Below are 20,253 nucleotides of genomic sequence, written 5' to 3' on the forward strand. Positions count from 1 at the left end.
TGCTTCGGCACGACGAAATTATATGGGGGAGAGGCATGCTTCGGCACGAATGGGCCGGCTCGACCGGAGAAATACCACGTTCCCACAGAAAACCGGCGTGAAACAGCGTTTGCGCTGTGTTTCGCCGAGTGAGTAAGTTTACCGGAGGCCCAATTCCCTTCCCTTTCCTCCCTTATTCCCTTCTCTTCCCATCCCTACCCTCCCCTATTGCCCTATTCCCTCTTAAAAGGCCGGCAACGCACCTGCAGCTCTTCTGGTGCTGCGAGTGTCCATGGGCGACGGAAGTTGCTTTCCATCAGGTGACCCGTTTGCTCGTTTGCCCCCTTCTTTCATTAAAAAAAAACTGACCTCAAAATTGTGACCCTTAAATTTCCCTCTCATAACGCTAAAGTTACCTGTATATAAGACAGCGGGTTTGCCGGCGGCACATTGGGATCGACGAGCTCAATATTGACCAACCACGGCAGCAAGTACTGCAGCAGAAGTTGGCGGACCTCGATACGCGCCGTCTGGAACCTCGCGGTGATTTCTGCACAAATAGATGCAGGTTAAGTTTTGTTTTTGATACAAAGGGACCATGCATAAAGTACGTCACACCCCCTCTTCCTAGTGTGACGTCTCAAAACTTAGGACCCCTCCAACCTACTTGTCACCCCAGGCCACACTTCGTCGACCCTGCACTTCTTCATGGCCCCAAAGTAACCAATATTATTATCTGACTCTACTAAAATATATTTTAAGCAATAGATCGTATACAGGGTGTAACAAAACTAAGTGATAATACTTTAGGGTTTGTATGTGTGTGTACCTTATATAGAGTTCACTGTGAAAGTAGCAGCACTGAATTAGCAAATTTTTTTGGTCATTTGTTCTTGCCCATGCAAGAACTCCAACGTCATGATTTTTTTTTAAACAAAAGTTACTCTTTCAGGCTTCAGCGCTGCTCCTTTCATTTTGAACTGTACACAGGTGACTCATACAAACCCTTTAATACTATCACTATGTTTTGTTACAGCCTGTATACAATATACATGTAATATTTAGGAAGTTGTTTTATATTTATTTATTTTTTTCGATGAAAAAAATAAACCATAAATAAAAAAGTTGTATGCACGACTGCGCCGCGCTCATACACAAAGAGAATGTCATATACAACGTAACACTCATACAGTAAAAGTAAAAATCAAAAATTCGCAAGCGTGTTTTTGACAATGACGTTTAACTCGACATTCCATTTGCAGCCAGCATTGAGAATTCTAATTTCAGTACAGTGAACTTTTTCGCAACTCCGGAACACCAGCGAGATTGTTCCAACTCTCTTTATTGTTTTCAGGTATATTGTTGGTTGTATGTTACGGGAATGCCGTATGTGCTTAATTCAGAAGTTAAATTTCCGTAGGTTGCTCGACCATGACATTTAACTACCCTATTTGAAGAGCGGTTACTTCGCTCTGACAATACTGTCATTGTCCACAATGGGTGCAAATGCCTTCTTAGTTATTCAAAAGCAAAACTCAAAAGTTACTCAACGTATTTTAGTGGTTCATTCATTCATAATATGGATTCGATTAAGAAAGCGTAGGCTACTTTTTATCCTAAAAAATACACCGTTCTTGCAAAATATTTACTCAGGCGTAGCTAACAGAAAATCGTCATTCATAAGCCAAGTCAAAATGATATCGGTTTGAGCTTTTATTTGTGCACATGAAGGTTAATTTCAATTGAGATTTAGGTGTCTGTAATACGTAGCTGACGTTCTGAAGCGTAATCTTGCGAATGAACCCACGCAGTTTACGTGGTAAAGAGGTCATTGAGCCGTAGGTAAGCTCTTTTCTAAATTCAAATTAGAATTGCTATATTTTGATAGAATATCAAATTGTACTATTAATTATAGTAGATAACAAATAGCAATCTAAGCACAAAAAATACCACCTAACTTATACAAATATTTATTAGTTGTTTATAACATATACAAAATTAAAATATAAACCTATTTAAAATAGGAAAATTTCCTCAAGTCGTCGCCATCTGGCGTTGGCTTATACGTTGGCAACTTGGCTTATGAATGCTGGTGTACACAGTAAACTGACAGCATTGCCACGTTGGATGGCAATTACTATCCGCTTTGCCAGGTAGCTCCCAGCTCTGAGGTCTCGGGTGGCTTCAATAAGCTTCTTAGATATGTCTGTAAAAAGCTTATGTGCTCCCCAACCCCATGCACCTAGAGTTTCCTCCCCAAACAGTTCAAATGTGAGATCTCCGCTGAGGTTCTCATATTTGCACCGTTAATTAGAATTCATTAAGACAAATTGGCTTATGTGACGACATCAAGTCAAAGGATCTAAAGATAAGAGAAGCAATATAAATGAAATTTGTATATGTTGAACAGTAAAGGCCGCTCTACACGTTGGCCGTGTTTGCCAAACAGAAAGGGACGGCGCTATACCAGAAAATTCAATCTCTTTTTTTAGTATAGCGCCGTCCTCTTCTGTTCGGCAAACACGGCCAACGTGTAGAGGCTTCTTAAAACGACACCAAAGCAAGCAAGCAATAAGCAAGAACCAAACGTAGACTAATGCTTTCGGATTATAGAAACTACCGTGTACCTTGATACTAAATATTTTAGATTGTCACTGTGTAATAGGTAAAGTTCAGAAACTTTACCTATTACACAGTGACAATCTAAAATATTTAGTATTAAATTATGTACTAGCTGTTGTACGCGACTTCGTCCGCGTCTGCAAAATGTGATAACAAAGATAATTAAAAAACCCTTGGTTCATTTATAAAAAAAGTGAAATAATCCTCCTCCTTTTCGGAAGTCGGTTAAAAGTAGCCTAAATTATTCCGTACTACATCAGCTATGTGCCTAAAAAAGTCACATAGCTGATGTAGTAAAAAAGTCACATAGCTGTGTAGCCTAAAAAACTACCAATATACTCTGAACGTGTCTATTTGCACGGTTCTTCTCGCACGGGTTAGTTCCCGAACCGGTGGTAGGCATCTGTGTAGCCCCGACGTTCAGAGAATATTTGAAAAAAAATATTCTGAATAAAAAAATTTGAGTTTGAGTTTGAATAAAGAATATTATATAAATTGGTAGCGTTACATCCCACAATAAGTTTTGTTTACACTCAGACTAAAAGATACCAAAACCCATACAATATGAATGTATGCTCAATTACAATAATTAATTTTAATCTAAATGTACCATCGAAGCAATTGATTCATAGGCAGTTGACGGACCTACGACGTTTAGTCGGATTATGTCAATTCAATGATCTGTGATCTGTTGGATGTATTTGACAAAACGCGACCAATTTACGTTGGTCTGCCATCTGCCTATAAATCAACTTCTCTGATAGTACATTCCTACCCTATATTATGCTTAGGTTGATAGTCCATCTGTACCAAATTGTTGACGGTGGCTTCCCCTGACTTCCCTTGTAATTCGATTCGGTGACCATAGCCATAGTATAATTATAATAAAGTAGAGTAATTCAGTCGTGTCCTTGAAATTACCCTTGCTATACATATATAAAAAGATTTTACGCGCGTACGACAAGATACTGCATTATTTGCATTGTTTATACTTCAAGTTATTTGAAATCTCGCTTATATGTGCTTGCCTCCGATTTATCAGTGTAGTAAGAAGATAGTCTACTGTATATTTTTATAGTGTACCATAGCCGTCTCCCTTAGAGTGAGACTTAATAGCGAATTCGAAATCTGATTATTGACTGTTAACCATAGACCGCAGACGTATGTAACGTCACGTCGAAGCATAATATACAATAGACATGGCCGAACTCTGATATTATTTTGGGCGATTTTGGACATTTTTGTTTTACTAGTTAGTTTTTTTATATTATTGTGTAATTTTTTTCTTATTCCAAGATTTTTAAAGACAGAAATAAGTGGTGCATATCCTAACTGCCGCACCCAGAGACGAATATTAATTACTTACCTGTATTTAAATGAAGATTATGAAATAAGCCCCATACGTTATCTGTCGAACTCTTCATTAATTTAATCGTCATTAAATTTCTCGGAGTGCGGTTGTAGGTGTGATACCTTTACTGTTAACATAATATACTAAAACCAATTATAGTTATAATCATAATCCCTGACCAAACAGCTATTGATAGAGCAATTATTATGTCCGCTTGGTCTGCTGGGATTTACCGCCATAGCGGTATTGAACGGTCTTTGAAATCTGTACTACCGAAAAGCCCTTTGAGTTAGGTAAAGCATTGATTAAAGGATATTATATATTTCCCATAACAGACGGTCAGTACCATAGTAATTTAATATTTGTTGATAATAAAATGTATCATAACTATTTTATCAAAAACCATCTTAAAATGCCAGTGATCAAAAATCAAAACTGTGTTAAAACGTAGGTTAAAACAGACATTTGTTTTTCATCAATAATAATAATTATAAAATACTACATCAATATTATCTTATATATAAAATTCTCGTGTCACAATGTTAGTTACCGTACTCCTCCGAAACGGCTTTACTGATTTTTACCAAATTTCTTATACTGATTTTTACCAAAATTCAGTAGGTCTGAGAATCGGCTACTGGCTACTTTTTATATTGATAAGTGCATTTGCTGAATAAATAATAGTTAATTATTACAACTCGAGGCTGACGGCGGCCATTGTTTGTGCGACGGGATAGCGATGGACGTTGCCATGGTGCCTTACTTATTTGGTCAGTTCAATAAAATACTATGGGCGAAATACTTTAATGGAAAAACAATGTTTACCGGGACATATAATATTTTATAAAAAAAACAATTGTTTGCTTGTTAAAGTATTCTTAATGAAGATACAACATAATAGAAAATTAAAATATTTTAAATTAAAAGATTGGTGTATTTTTTAAAATGGTATCTGAATCTTATATCTTTAAACGAGCAATTCTTTTATATATATACAGGGTGTAACAAAAATAAGTGATAATACTTTAGGGTGTGTACGTGTTCCTTGTAGAGAGTTTACTGTGAAAGTGGCAGCGCTGAAAGACCAAAAATTTTTTTCACTTTTCTATGGGGAAACTCGTGACGCTCGGGCCCTTGCCCATACAAAAATGAAAAAAAATTATTAATTTTTTATTCTTTATAAGCACCTTATAGATTCGTCATGTCTGTCTGTCTGTCTGTCCGTCCGTATGTCACAGCCACTTTTCTCCGAAACTATAAGAGCTATAATGTTGAAACTTGGTAAGTAGATGTAATCTGTGAACCGCATTAAGATTTTGCTATAAAAATGGAACAAAATATTAAATATTTTAGGGGTCCCCATAGGTACAACTGAAACAACCTATGCGTGTGGGGTATCTATGAATAGGTCTTCAAAAATCATATTGAGGTTTCTAATATCACTTTTTTAAAATCTAGCAAGTAGTTTTTTTTTTATATTTTCGTTTATATACAGAAAAACGATCACTGACCTTATTCCTCGAAATGTTTTTGTAATGAGCAAAATTAAAAAAAAATGGACAATCCCCATTGTCACTTCTATATTTACACAAAATTGTGTACCGAATACATGCATAAAGTATGCATGCATTTTGTAGACACGTGGACAAATTTTTTGACACAGTTACTCTTTCTTAGTTTTTAGGGTTCCGTACCCAAAGGGTAAAAACAGGTGCCTATTACTAAGACTTCGTTTGTCCGTCTGTCCGTCTGTCTGTCTGTCTGTCTGTCTGTCTCCAGGCTGTAACTCAAGAACGGTAATAGCTAGAAAGTTGAAATTTTCACAGATTATGTATCATATGTTGCCGCTATAACAACAGATACTAAAATCAAAATAAAATTAAAATTTAAGTGGGGCTCCCATACAACAAACGTGATTTTTGGCCTTTTTGCACTATATCAATAATGACAACAGGTAGGTACTTGAATTTTTCGCATAGTCCTTAATTAAAATTAAATAATAATTTTAAAATAAAATAAAAAATTAAGGGGGGCTCCCATACAAAAAATACAAGTGTTGGCCTAATTTTGCTCTATAATGGTACGGAACCCTTCGTGCGCGAGTCCGACTCGCACTTGGCCGATTTTATTATTATTCGTAGGTATTCTTCGTATTTACATAGAGTAATGAAAAATATGGTATTTTAAATGATATCTGTCTTGTTTTAACAGGCGTCCAATATACATCCTAAACACACTCGTACATCGTATTACGCTCCTTCCTGCGCATATTAACAAGTGTCAAATACACTGAAACAACGTCAATAAGCGTCATACACACTGAAAACAGTCTCAATAGGCGTCGTACACAGATTATACTGACAACAGCAAAAACTTCCACCGAACTAAGGGGCATCATCATCATCAGACAGAGAGCAGCATTCAAGTGTTCTGCATTCGTATTCTACTTTCGAGCGGTCAGTCACACTGGAGCAATACTGACGTCATGATACAACACAAAGAACGCAAAACTGACCGCTTAACAATTGACCGCGTGACCGTTCTCCGTCTGACTGTAATCTTATATCTTTAAACAAGCAACGATTTTCATGAAATTTAGTAGGGGGTTTCGGGGGCGATAAATCGATCTAACTAGGAATAATTTTTAGAAAAATGTCACTTTATTCCTATTCATATTCGTATAATAACAATATACTACTTAAATAAGTAACCACCTGTACAAGGTGCTGAGTTTGTATCATGTATAATACTTGGATGCTAATAAAGTCTTTGATCCTTTGAATCTATTCTCAAATCGCGGAAATCTGTCTGTAGCGGTCATTGACTTCCTGTCAAAAAAACTTGTCATATTTCGTCGTTTTCTATAATACAAACCAAGATTGACAATGAAGTGACAGATGTTTCTAGTCTAAGGGCGATATCGTATTTTGCATACACGATGTAAACAGAGTATGAATTATGTTACTTCAAACTCATAAATGTAATCCGCGCGCGATCAGAAAGGGATCAGAGTGACAGTTTAAATGAAGTAGCGTTGGCAAAAAATTATTAAACATTAATTTATAGGTTTATAAATAATAATAATAAAATACGTAATCGACCGATTCTGTACATTATACATATTACTGTATTTTTGGTCAACCCTGTGGCAGCTTCAACTCTTTCAGTTACTATTTTTTATTTTTGAACAAACCCAACATTTTCATGAAAAAGATTTCTTGGTAATATTTTACCAATGACTGTGATTCAGGTATTATTTTATTCATTAATTACTGTAATAATATCACATATTAGCTATTATTATCACAAAAAAATTTAAGACAAAACTTAAAAGAAATGTCCGCGAACAAAATCGTCATTTTGTTTGTCAACCCTACGGCTGGCCAAATGTCAGCGCGCGTCAATAAAACTGTCATTCCGATCCTAATCTGATCGCGCGCGGATTATAGATGGAGTTTATCATATTACATATACGAAGAGTTACCAAGACGTTTTCCGATGAAAATCAAAATCGAAACTATAATAGTCTGTTTTTTTTACAATAATTCAATTTTATTCTTAAATTTAACATAATGCAGTACGAGTATTTTTACATAGCTCCTAGACTCTAGAGTTTAGATTATAAAGGTCAGTGACCGCTGGTGCCACCTTAAATTGTCCCGACTATGTCTCTTACCTGAGAACATGGGCATGGTGAGTTCCGGGTGAAGCTGCGACAGTTGCCGCGACAGGTAAAGTTGCGAGCGACAGTAAGTTGTGCAGAGCAACACGTCCAAAGTGCCGCGACCTTTCTCCGAACCTGCAACAGATACGACTTATACTATTTGTGTTTCAAATTAAATACTTTAATTAAGGCTAATAATAATAATAACTCCCACGCCGGTTTCGGTGACGGTGGCCGGTTTCATTGGAACAAGGCCCGTTACGCAGGAGTAATTTTGTAGCGACCAACCGAGTGTATTCGCAGACCGCAGTACACAAGAGCACCGTCTCTTCCTTTACTCTCATAACCCAGTGGTACGGAAGACCGACACGACTGGCGCGGAGATCAGGCGCAGGACCGACTTTTCACATGCCCATTCGACGCATGAATCATCGTGCTTGTCAGACAATCAGGTGATTAGCCTGCATTGTCCTAACCGAACTTGGAAATAACATGTTTCTAACGCGGGAATCAAACCCTCGACCTCCGAGGCAAGAGCCACGCTCTAAACCACTGGACCACGGAGGATAATAGATAAGTTTGTCATAATCTCTCTCACACTTAACGAAATGTTTGCAGCCATTTCGTTATGTATGAGACTGACGGGCTGTATAAAAATTCAAAAGGTGAAATTGTGGAAAATCCTAGGCATCCTATATTAAAGTCACTATAGTATAGTGTATACATTATACAAACTATAAAACTAAGCACTACATCGGGATGGTTTTAAATGGAGGTCTGTTGCTGACTTGTGAAAAAATAAAGACTCTTCTTCGCCATGGATAAACAAGTACATATTTAAAATATTATTTATTTTATTTATTTATTTCTTTCTTTTAATCTTATAGTATACATAACAGTTATACACTTCCTGCAAAACTGCTTACGCAGTTTGACTGCAAGTTACGGTCTCTTTAAATGTTCAAACATCTTAATATATATTATTATAATGTGTTTCTGCTACATAATATAATATGAATTAAGTGCTTATACAAAACTATAGCGTCCCCAACAAAAACTCCCTCAACATTCTTTTAAATTTACACAAATTAGATGGCAAGCGTTTTTTTAATGTTTTGTCTCCGAAATAATTATTTACTATGGGGATCTCATATTTACTACTAGATATCGCTCTGGTACCACTTTTATGCTATAATAATGATAAGTTACACTCTCGATTGCAATGGTTATGCACTGCTATTAGAATAAAACTAGCTATTTGACCGAGCTTTGCTCGGTATTCGATAAAACACCTGAATGATTCCTATCCTAGCTAGATCAATATCGCCCCTGAAACCCCCTATATAGGTACTAAATTTCATGAAAATCGTTGGAGCCGATTCCGAGATTCCAAATATATATATATATATATACAAGAATTGCTTGTTTAAAGATATAAGATAAGATAAACTATAACTTGACTAGTCAAAATATATTAACGCAAACAAAAGGGTCAAAAGTCATATGTCGGCTCACGAGTTGATTTCAATTCAATCACAAAGCTGTATCATGATTCATGAGTTGCTAGTTTAGTTTGTGTATGCTTTGGCCTTTGAGCTTGCATAACTATTCTATATCGTAGTAAAGGTCGTTGAACCTCAACAATCATCATCAGGTATCCCTGCCCTCTTCTACAATCATAATTTAGTTGAATGCAGAATAAAAACATTTTTTTTTTACATTCCTTTATTATTACAGACGCACTTGTACATTTCAATCATAAAAAATGAGATTACAATATAATCGCAATCGTCTGTTCCAACACTTTAATACAAAGATTTCAAGAAAATCATGAAATTGCTGATACAAAAAAAATCTTTGTCAAAATATATTGTAGAAAGAAACTAAGTACCATATAAATACAATTGGAGTGTCTGTTTGTAATATTGAAAGAACCGTTTTTTTCTACATGCATATGAATGTATATACGCTACATACACCAAAACAACATTTTTTACAATTTTTGTCTGTATGTCTGTCTGTCTGTTTGTTCCGGCTAATCTCTGAAACGGCTGGTACTATTTGTCGGGACTTTTTTTGGTAGATAGCTGATGTAGTAAGCTGTAACTTAGGCTACTTTTTAACCGACTTCCAAAAAGGAGGAGGTTATATTTTACTTTTTTCATATTTGTTAGCGGACTATCCATCTTTGTTATTATACTATGTTGACGCGGACGAAGTCGCGTGCAACAGCTAGTGTTCAATATAAAAAAACTGAAGTTAAAATATTATAAAACATTTTAACGACGAAGGATTTAATTTAATGGAACCAGCATATGAACGCATTAATTTACAGTGAAACGAAGTGGATGATGTTAATATAATTTGGGATTAAACTTTCCAAAGATTTAAAAGCACGCTCATGTAAACACGCCCTTATAAGGTTCAACTAGTTTTTGAATTGATTTAAAAACGAGTTGGGATTTATATTATAGGTAAACTGTAATAATAATCCTTCAAAATACGGGATTTTGTTTAATTAATAGAAAGTGAATCATTAGGTTACTGTCTTAAAAAATCTTTTTAGTTCTTACATATAGAGGTAGAAAGATTTTTTACCTCTATATTATGGAAAAAAGTATTATAAAATTTTTATCGACAAAAAATTAACAATACATATTTTAAAATCAACAATAAACCCTCTTTCTGTAGTATTCTTAAAACTCAATACTATTTGACGTAAGAAATTTTTTATAAAATACCGTCGCTTTAAAAAAATATCTTGTGCTCGTAGAGGTGCTACGCGACTACGGCGTAGACTCTTAATACAAGCTACGGCGTAGACTGCTACGAGCTGCGGCCTACGGTCTACGACAGATTGACAATCAATCATCGTTTCCCTTTGTTAATGATATTGTTCTGGAAATAATAAAATTATAATATTATTAATATTTAAATACTTCAAACGGGATACTATTGTACATTTATATACAATTGTTTTATCGATATCGGCTGCAAGTTAGTAATGCAGGTTTTGTGAGATAAAATAACATATAAAATACGTGGTTTTTCCCTCTTGAGCCTGAGAAGTTATTGAGTAATCGTAGTCACCGGAGGGCAAAGTTTTTGTACAAAAAAATTGTACAAAAACTTTGCCCTCCGGTGTAAAACAACCCCATTGTACTTACGTACAAAATGGTCGTGCTTTATCTTTTTCAAGCGGGCTCTACAAAATTTTAATAATAATATAATTATTATAACCGAACAAAGTATTTAATTAATGGATGCTCATAGCAGTTTTAGCATTCCATAGCATAGATCAATTAACGCAAATACCACAGCACTAACGAATATTTAAGGATTAACTTTGAGCTTTTGAAGCTATATGAAATAATTACATCATAACATTTTTGTAATCGTGCTCAATACAATATAACATTTTTGTAATAAATTAAAATTAACTCCGAAATAATTGATACAGTAGCGCAGTGTTTTTCAACCTGTGGGTCGCGACCCCCTGGGGGGTTTATAGGGGCGTCGCCAGGTCGAGAGAACTATGTCAGTATAAAAACAAAAAACATTAAAAGGTTTGCTAAGTACACACATACGGTTTTGCTCGATCGAGCAATCACGTAGAGTAAAAACTACGGCTTTCGTCCACACATTCAAACATTGCTCGATAGTTTTACCCCAAATCGAAGGAATCGAAGGCTCGAAGGCTTGCATCAAGCCGGCTCGATGCAAGCCTTCGAGCTGTGAGTTTTGCGGTCCACACTGTGGTTTTTGCTCTATTTGGAGTAAAACTATCGAGTAAAACCGTATGTCAGTACTTAGCATAACATGAAGTAGGAGAATGTTAACAAGATGGTATATTTTTTACACAAAGGTATAAACTTTATAAAAAAGCATTACTTTTAATTTCGGTATTTTTTCATACCAAGGGGGTCGCACCATAAAAAAGGTTGAAAACTTGCACTAGCGCACCCTACTATCACTTAATTACGGCGCTGGGCTGAGGGCTTATCCAACATGTTTTATCTCTTCTTTATAGAGTGGCCGATCAAAAATGTATGAAACTAAAATAAGTGTACGATTATATGAACTCATGTCTCAACATTAGATTCATGTCATGTCAATCCTATACATCATCGGAGATTCCGTAAATAAGAGATAAAGAAAACGTGTTGGTTAAGCCCCCAGCATTGTGTCAGTGTAAGTGAGTTGCAAACAGTTTTACAATCCAGCATCCAGTGGCACCTGGAACTGTATCAATGTAAATAGACACTCAATTAATAAATGTACAGCTTAATTTTTCGAAAGCTTAAGGGATTTAATAAATACAATTTATAAAAACATTTTCCATCAAAAGCATATCGAGTAACATACGTACATTCCTATAGCATTCCGCTATAGACTGGGAATGCTTTGAGCTAAGGCAGGGTTTGTCAAAGTTTTAGCTTCGAGAACCCCTGTTAACTTTTCCAGTTTAGAGCTAACTTGACTAAGTAAGTATCAAGACAACCTTAATAATATAAATACATCCCTCGCTGTGGGTACCTTTGAGGTCATAATATTATCGAAGGGCTTTTCATGGTTGGTTACCGCTGTGGATCCCGGCTTAGGGTAGTAGCAGTGGTGGGAATATGTGGTGAGCGAATGCCGGTCTATCCATAATAATATTAACTAAACTTGGTGGCCCTCAAGTACCTTCACTTGAATCTTATCGTGAACCCCCCACCGACGAAAGGTTAACCCCTACCGACGAAAGGTGAACCCCCAGAGGTTCGCGTATCCCACTTTGAGAAACCCTGAGCCTAAGCATTAGCTTTCCTTGAAACGTATTTCTAATAATCTTTTCCTTATTTGTCTAATGAAACTCGATGTTATTGATACAATATTGAAAAACACTTTTAAGACCAATAAATAGATATACAATTTTTTATTTATTTTATTTCTTATTACCAAGATAAATAAAATATATTCAAAAAATTCTGAAATAAATATTGTATTGTAAAAAAGTTATTAATTTTTACAATAAGCGTGTAATAGGAGACAGTATAATTTAACAAAATCTTTATTTTTTGGATATTGACGGACGGACACAAAGAGTCACAAAGAAAATTATACAAACAATATCAATGTTTATCAATATAACCTCTATCATTCAAGTACAGATAAGGCTCGCTGAAAAATTAACTTTTATACTCGGTATGACTAGTCACTTCCAATTAGTATTAGGTTGAAGTGCTTTGTAAACAATGTTATTGTAAATTATGTGCTGCTTTTATGTCACTTTTAAGCTTTAGGAATGTTTTCTAAGGATCAATAATTACCAAATTAATAAAATTGACAAAACATTACATAAACAATGATATAATGTCATAACGATTCTCTCAAAGAGTGGTTTTAAAAAATCACAAAATCGAGAACGGGGTACACTATAGGCTGTTAATAATAATTATCAATACTCGTAGCAATTAAACGTTTAGCTCGTGATAAAGGTTCGAGTGCATCGTAGACAGTAGGGTCCGGAGTGTAGGGCTCGGTGGTATAAGTAGGCTCGCGGCGGCGGCGGCCGGCAGTCAGCATCGGCGCGGCGCGGCGCCCACACGCCGCGCCATGGAACTCCACGCGCGACTCGACGACAACACCACGCTCGAACCGACCAACGCGACAAATTTAACAGAGTTCGATGTCTGGGCCATGCAGACCGTCCGCACCGTACATCTCTACTACTCCCCTTTACTGATCACCCTCGGCTCCATCGGCAACTTCGTGTCCATGTTCGTCTTCTACGTGAGCAAGTTGAGGCTACAGTCAACTAGCCAATATCTCACGGCTCTCGCGTTATCGGACACGCTGTTCCTGCTGCAGCTCCTCCCGCCTTGGCTCGGAGACATTTCCCTCACGGGGATATTCCACCGGCGCGGCTTCTGTCAGATCATCACGTATATAACGTACGTGACCTGTTGCATGAGTGCGTGGCTGGTCGTCGCGTTTACGGTGGAGCGATTCGTTGCGGTGTTGTATCCGCTGCGTCGAAACGCGGTGTGCACTGTCGCGCGGGCTCGGTATATCATATTCGGTATAGCGGTGAGCGCGTTGTTAGCGAACTTGCCGGTGCTGCGTTTCGCGAACTTGACGAACGGCACGTGCGATATAGACAGAGACTACATGGAGGACGCGTTTCGTTTTAATATCGTGGACACTGTGGTATCGTTTACGCTGCCCCTGCTGATCATCATCGTGCTGAACCTGTCGATCATGGCCGGAGTTTGCCGGTTGGAGCGGGCTCGGCAGCAGCTGCTGCGGACGTCTCGGCCGACGCCGCCGCTGCGGGCTCGGCCGGCGCGGCTGGTGGGCTGCCCGCGCTCGCAGCACAAGGTCACGCGGATGCTGCTCATCGTCTCCACCGTCTTCGTCGTCTTCAATCTCCCCGCCTACACCATGAGAATGCTGGGGTACGCTTACGATATTGTAAGTATGCTTCTCCTTTTTTTTCTTATCTCTCATCTAAATTGCGAATGTTATTCTTACTAAATACTGTGACAACTCTCAGCTATGCGAGTGAATTTTTTACATGTCGTATTTTTGGTATAAAGCTCCGCTTAATAAGCGATTGTATAACATTATAAATACTAGGAACATAACTTCATTGCGCCTTGTATGGCACAATATAACATTCTTAACGTTCTTAACGTTCTTCTCAAATATGATGTTGAGAATAAAGATGCACATTCCTCCTTAGCTCTAATATTTGCTTTGCATAATTTAATATTTTATGTGGAAATTACGTATTTACGTTGCAGAATAATTATTAGTATGCGAGCACTGCTGTCTTTTCTAATTTTAACCGACTTCGAAAAAAGGAGGAGGATCTAATGATTCTGTAATCATTCAGTATATATATATTTTTTTCTCAGTCTTATTATTCTAAAAGTTAAGATTACCTTAGCAACTAATGTAGCAATATTTAAATAAAATGTAAAATTCACAAGTACTCACCAAATAAATAATTAAAAAATTTGAAAATAATAACCAGTATTTTCAAATCGTATGTTTTTACAGCTTTATTGCGAAGTTCATATTACAGGATAATTAAATGGCTTGTTTAATTTAATTAACATAAACCAGACATTACCAAGTCTGAATTAAAAGCGAATGTAGCTTGTTAAAATCATTGTACTGTAAACTACCAATTATTTAACTCGTAAATCAGTAAACAATATCATGTACTAAACTGGCTCCGTACTATTTATTGATATCAAGCAAAAATAGGCAAGAAATTGCGATTTTTGTATGAAGACACCTTAAATATTTAATACAGTATTTTTGAACATTCAAAAAGAAATTTGTGTTTAAAAAATGAGTTTTAGTAGTTACTCAAACTCATTTTACTAAAATGTTTTAATGTGGCATAGTTGTATAGGTATTAAAACATTTTAGTAAAAGTTAGTCAAGTTAATTTGAAAGCAACCTGCAAGCTTTTAAATTTTAGACATATTCACACAAGATTCAAAACTGTGAAGTCCAAAAGTTATAAAATCCTATGCAAGAACGTAAAACGTCTTCGTACTTCATAAAAATTTCAAAGCATCACGTCTCGAATGTCTGAAACGACAGAACCGCGATTCAGACAAACCTGAAACCACTAACCTGTGAAGTTTAAATATCTTATACTCGATCAGTCAATTGCGTACAGCGTTGATATAAAATTGATGAGCGACAAAGGATTATTGTTATTGGAACACCGAGAGTCTAGTCTAAGAAATACACTGTTACATAGATCTCTGTGGCTCAGTGAATGAGCGCGTTGGTAGCTCAAGCCGGTAAGCCGGTCGCGGGTTCTAATCGCGCCGACGGAACAAAATGTTGTCGAAGTTCCTGAGTCATGGATGTGTATTAAACATGTGTATCTATATATATGTATGTATAAAAGTATTAAATATAATATTTCCGTTATCTGCTACCAGTAACACAAGTCCTTCAGTTATTCAGCACGGGTCTGGCCCCGATAAGACGTGGTGTGAAGCGTCCATAGATATTTATATTATTAACTAGCGAACCCGCCCCGGCTGCGCATCGGGTGTAAAATATATAGCCAATGAAAAAAAATATTAAAATCGATTCAGCAGTTTTGACTTGTATTCATTATTACTACCCGTGGCCCGTATTGGTCGGTACCGCCGCAAAAGCTACTTCCCGCAATTTTTAAATCTGTAATACCTTCGAAAATATTCATTTAAATCATATGCTGTAAAGCGCCATATAGATCTACATTATATCAATGTATTTAAGTTATTTTTAAAAATTGCTTCGAAAATTAGCCATATTATTTGTCGTAAATAGAAAATGACAAAAAAATGTTATTGTGGGATATCCTTAAGTGATGGACGTACCATCGCGGAGTTTTCTGTAGACCTTTTCAATGTGTACAATACTTAGTACATTATTTTGATAAATCTCATAGGGTTCAGCCTGCGTTTACAATGTAAGCGGAAAAAAAGTAATTATTTACGACATCACATTAGAAACCCCAACAATAACAGTATTTCTCCACTATTTAATGAATGTTATTATACCTATAACCTTCTTCTTGAATCATTCTATCTATTACAGAAAACCGCATCAAAATCCGTTGCGTAGTTTTAAAGATTAAAAGGAATGGAGGGACATGAGGGGAAAAAGCGACTTTGTTATTTTCTGGATATAAGATATTCATTTTAAGCAATTCTGTTACGGTTAAGGCAATTGATGCGTCAAGCTTTTCATTGTGTTTTACTTTTCACACGTATTATAGTATACTCGGAAACTGGGAAACCAGCCGTGAAATCTATACTTACTTAATATTACTAGAGATCGCCCAATGGTCGAAATTCGACCTTAGTTTCAAGTTTCAACGTCATTAGGACTACTACCTATATTTTGTAAAAAAATATTGACTTTATCATATTTTTTTAACTCTTGTCTCTGGGACTCAGCTGATCTCAAACTGGCCGTGTAAGTATCCATACTAATATTATAAATGCGAAAGTGTGTCTGTCTGTTACCTCTTCACGCCTAAACGGCTGAACCGATTGGGCTGAAATTTGGTACAGAGATACTTGGAATCCCGGGAAAGGACATTGGATACTTTTTAACCTGGAAAAATGTACGGTTCCCACGCGATAAACTAATTTTGGCGCAACGGAGTTGCGGGCGTCATCTAGTTGTCTAATAGTATCAAAGATACAATTTAAAAAAACTAAAATCCATTTTCAATTTGTCACCTTGTTGTCAACAGACTTCAACCATAAATAAAAGAGTATAATTCGTATGTATAGGCTTATCACTCAAAAATCTGTCATTTTTCCTAGTGTGTGTGTTGTAGTGTGTGTAACGTTTTATTTGTTAAAAAAATGTATGACAAAAGCATAATTTCAAAATAATATTAGCTCGATTCACTCTTTTACAATATAAACGTTTCCCCATTTTTCGTCAAAAGGGATACAAAGTTTTTGGCTCACGTATTAATATATAGATAAAGCAGAAGAATTTGTTTGTTTGAATGCGCTAATTTCAGGAACTACTGGTCCGATTTCAAAAATTCTTTCAGTGTTAGATAGCTCATTTATCGATGAAGGCTATTTTATCATGCTAAGACTAATAGGAGCGAAGAACTAAAGGAAAATGTGGAAGAAAACGGGGAAATTATTTGAAACGGCTTATCTCGCAAACTGCTGGAGCAATTTTTATGTTATTTGGCACAGATGAGAAGTAGACGTGAAAGATCATAGGCTATTTTTTGTGGACTAATAATTTATCTGTGACATGTCTAATTAACGCGGGCGAAGCCGCGCGGAACGTCTAGTACATAATATAATATGAAATGAAAGCCGGTATCTATGACTAGTATTTGGTGTATATATTATATTTTTGCCTTCGCGTAGCCGCATGTAAAGTCACTAAGGGTAACGGAAGCCGCCACTTTTTGTCCAAAAGTCGATTATTTGTTGGAAAAGCGAACCAGTGAATTGTCTAAACTTATTGAGACACTTTAGTATAAATGTTGTAAAAAAGGATTACGTAATAACTACACAGTACGTGGCACAAGACGTAAAGCTTCATACAATTTTAATTTGATTTATTATATAACGTTCGAAATTCAAGGCAACTTTTTTTTAACTGTCAACATCCCTAAAGAAATTTGAATAAAAATCATAAAAGTATAATATACTTTTAAGAAATATTTCTAAAACACAATTTTAAAGTAAATATTGTTTCGCGTTATTGAGTTTCAAGGCTTCTAACCTTGATCTTCACCATCTTATATTGACCATAAACAAGGATGCCTAGGGATTGCACTTTACGAGCGCATAAAGCAGCCGCACCTAGAATATAATATGAAACATAAGGCTGCTTGCATACGCTAGGCAAGCGGTTTGGCAAACAAGCAAAACCTGGCGTCTCTTTATAGTGTAAGAAGCAAGGCCTGCTGAGGAATATACGTAGCGAATGCTGGTGCTTGTAGTTTTTAAGCCACGATTAACTTGTGTATATATTCGGAAAATCCACGTGGCTTAACGATGGTATAGCACGTGCCAGGGTGGAGAAACAATAAAGTCAGTGAAGAAACCTTGCATCAATTAGTTAATTGTATACGTGCAACGAGTGTTTGAAACTTTTCTTTTCTCCTTTATTTAATATTTGCATTTAATTTATTGTCACTTCCACATTTTTTTGTCGAACAAGTAACAGAGGACCTCTTCTTACATGTTTAGAGAAGTACCATATTTAACCAAAACATCTCTTTAAAAAAATTATCCTTGGTACGAAAAACCTATACCTATACAAATATAGCAAAAAAAGGATATGGGCGAATAGCCGTCTATAGACGGCCCCAAATTACATAAATAAAAAAAAACAAAATATCTGTAGACATCGCGTTCGTGTTCAATATCTAATTTTTACTATGTCTAATCTCCAGGGTTTTTAGGGTAGAAATTTTGACATGTAAAGGTGATCACACATTCATCAGCAGTCAGCACGCACACGCCGATCGCGCCGCATTTTAGAATTGGTTGAAATGATTTGAAACCTCGCACATCGCATACGGTGCTGACAAGTGTGCGATTAGGGTACTTACATATAAATCAGTTTGCTTGAACTCACTTTAATTGTCAGCAGACGCTAGAAGAGTTCGGGGGGCGGTGGTTCGCGCTACAGCAGATCACCACTATGCTGTTCCACACCAACTTTGGCATCAACTTCCTGTTATACTGCCTGAGCGGACAAAACTTCAGGCAGGCTCTAATGAACACTATGCCGTGGGTGCGAGCACGAGCCAGACGAAGCATCGCCGTGAGACATGCTACGATACAACAGGGCAGAGCTGGGAGTCTCTCGAGTAAGTATTGCTTGACATGCTACGATACAGCTGGGCAGAGCTGGGAGTCTCTCGAGTGAGTATTGCTTGACATGCTACGATACAGCTGGGCAGAGCTGGGAGTCTCTCGAGTGAGTATTGCTTGACATGCTACGATACAGCTGGGCAGAGCTGGGAATCTCTCGAGTGAGTATTGCTTGACATGCTACGATACAGCTGGGCAGAGCTGGGAGTCTCTCGAGTGAGTATTGCTTGACATGCTACAATACAGCTGGGCAGAGCTGGGAATCTCTCGAGTGAGTATTGCTTGACATGCTACGATACAGCTGGGCAGAGCTGGGAGTCTCTCGAGTGAGTATTGCTTGACATGCTACAATACAGCTGGGCAGAGCTGGGAATCTCTCGAGTGAGTATTGCTTGACATGCTACGATACAGCTGGGCAGAGCTGGGAGTCTCTCGAGTGAGTATTGCTTGACATGCTACGATACAGCTGGGCAGAGCTGGGAATCTCTCGAGTGAGTATTGCTTGACATGCTACGATACAGCTGGGCAGAGCTGGGAGTCTCTCGAGTGAGTATTGCTTGACATGCTACAATACAGCTGGGCAGAGCTGGGAATCTCTCGAGTGAGTATTGCTTGACATGCTACGATACAGCTGGGCAGAGCTGGGAGTCTCTCGAGTGAGTATTGCTTGACATGCTACGATACAGCTGGGCAGAGCTGGGAATCTCTCGAGTGAGTATTGCTTGACATGCTACGATACAGCTGGGCAGAGCTGGGAGTTTCTCGAGTGAGTATTGCTTGACATGCTACGATACAGCAGGGCAGAGCTGGGAGTCTCTCGAGTGAGTATTGCTTGACATGTTACGATACAGCTGATCAGAGCTGGGAATCTCTCAGTATTGCTTGACATGCTACGATACAGCTGGGCAGAGCTGGGATTCTCTCGAGTGAGTATTGCTTGACATGCTACGATTCAGCTGGGCAGAGCTGGGAGTCTCTCGAGTGAGTATTGCTTGACATGCTACAATACAGCTGGGCAGAGCTGGGAATCTCTCGAGTGAGTATTGCTTGACATGCTACGATACAGCTGGGCAGAGCTGGGAGTCTCTCGAGTGAGTATTGCTTGACATGCTACGATACAGCTGGGCAGAGCTGGGAGTCTCTCGAGTGAGTATTGCTTGACATGCTACGATACATCAGAGCAGAGCTGAGAGTCTCTCGTCACTCGAGATTGCCTGAACAGGCGGAAGTTTAGGCAGGCGTCAGTGAACAAACCATGCATGTTTGTG

General features: G+C 37.4%; 1 protein-coding gene across 11 annotated transcripts in view; it reads right to left on the bottom strand.

The window, feature by feature from the left end:
* Positions 1–20,253, bottom strand: part of LOC121738511 (protein furry) — a 125,129-nt gene that overhangs the window by 46,614 nt on the left and 58,262 nt on the right. For all 11 annotated transcript variants that reach the window (XM_042130618.1, XM_042130617.1, XM_042130616.1 and 8 more), the window contains 2 exons: positions 7,629–7,751; positions 396–529 (listed from right to left, as the gene is read on the bottom strand). In XM_042130618.1, the coding sequence (XP_041986552.1) occupies positions 396–529; positions 7,629–7,751 (257 nt within the window). The remainder of the gene's footprint in view (positions 1–395; positions 530–7,628; positions 7,752–20,253) is intronic.

The sequence above is a fragment of the Aricia agestis genome, chromosome Z (assembly GCF_905147365.1).
Source record: "Aricia agestis chromosome Z, ilAriAges1.1, whole genome shotgun sequence".
NCBI lineage: Eukaryota > Metazoa > Arthropoda > Insecta > Lepidoptera > Lycaenidae > Aricia > Aricia agestis.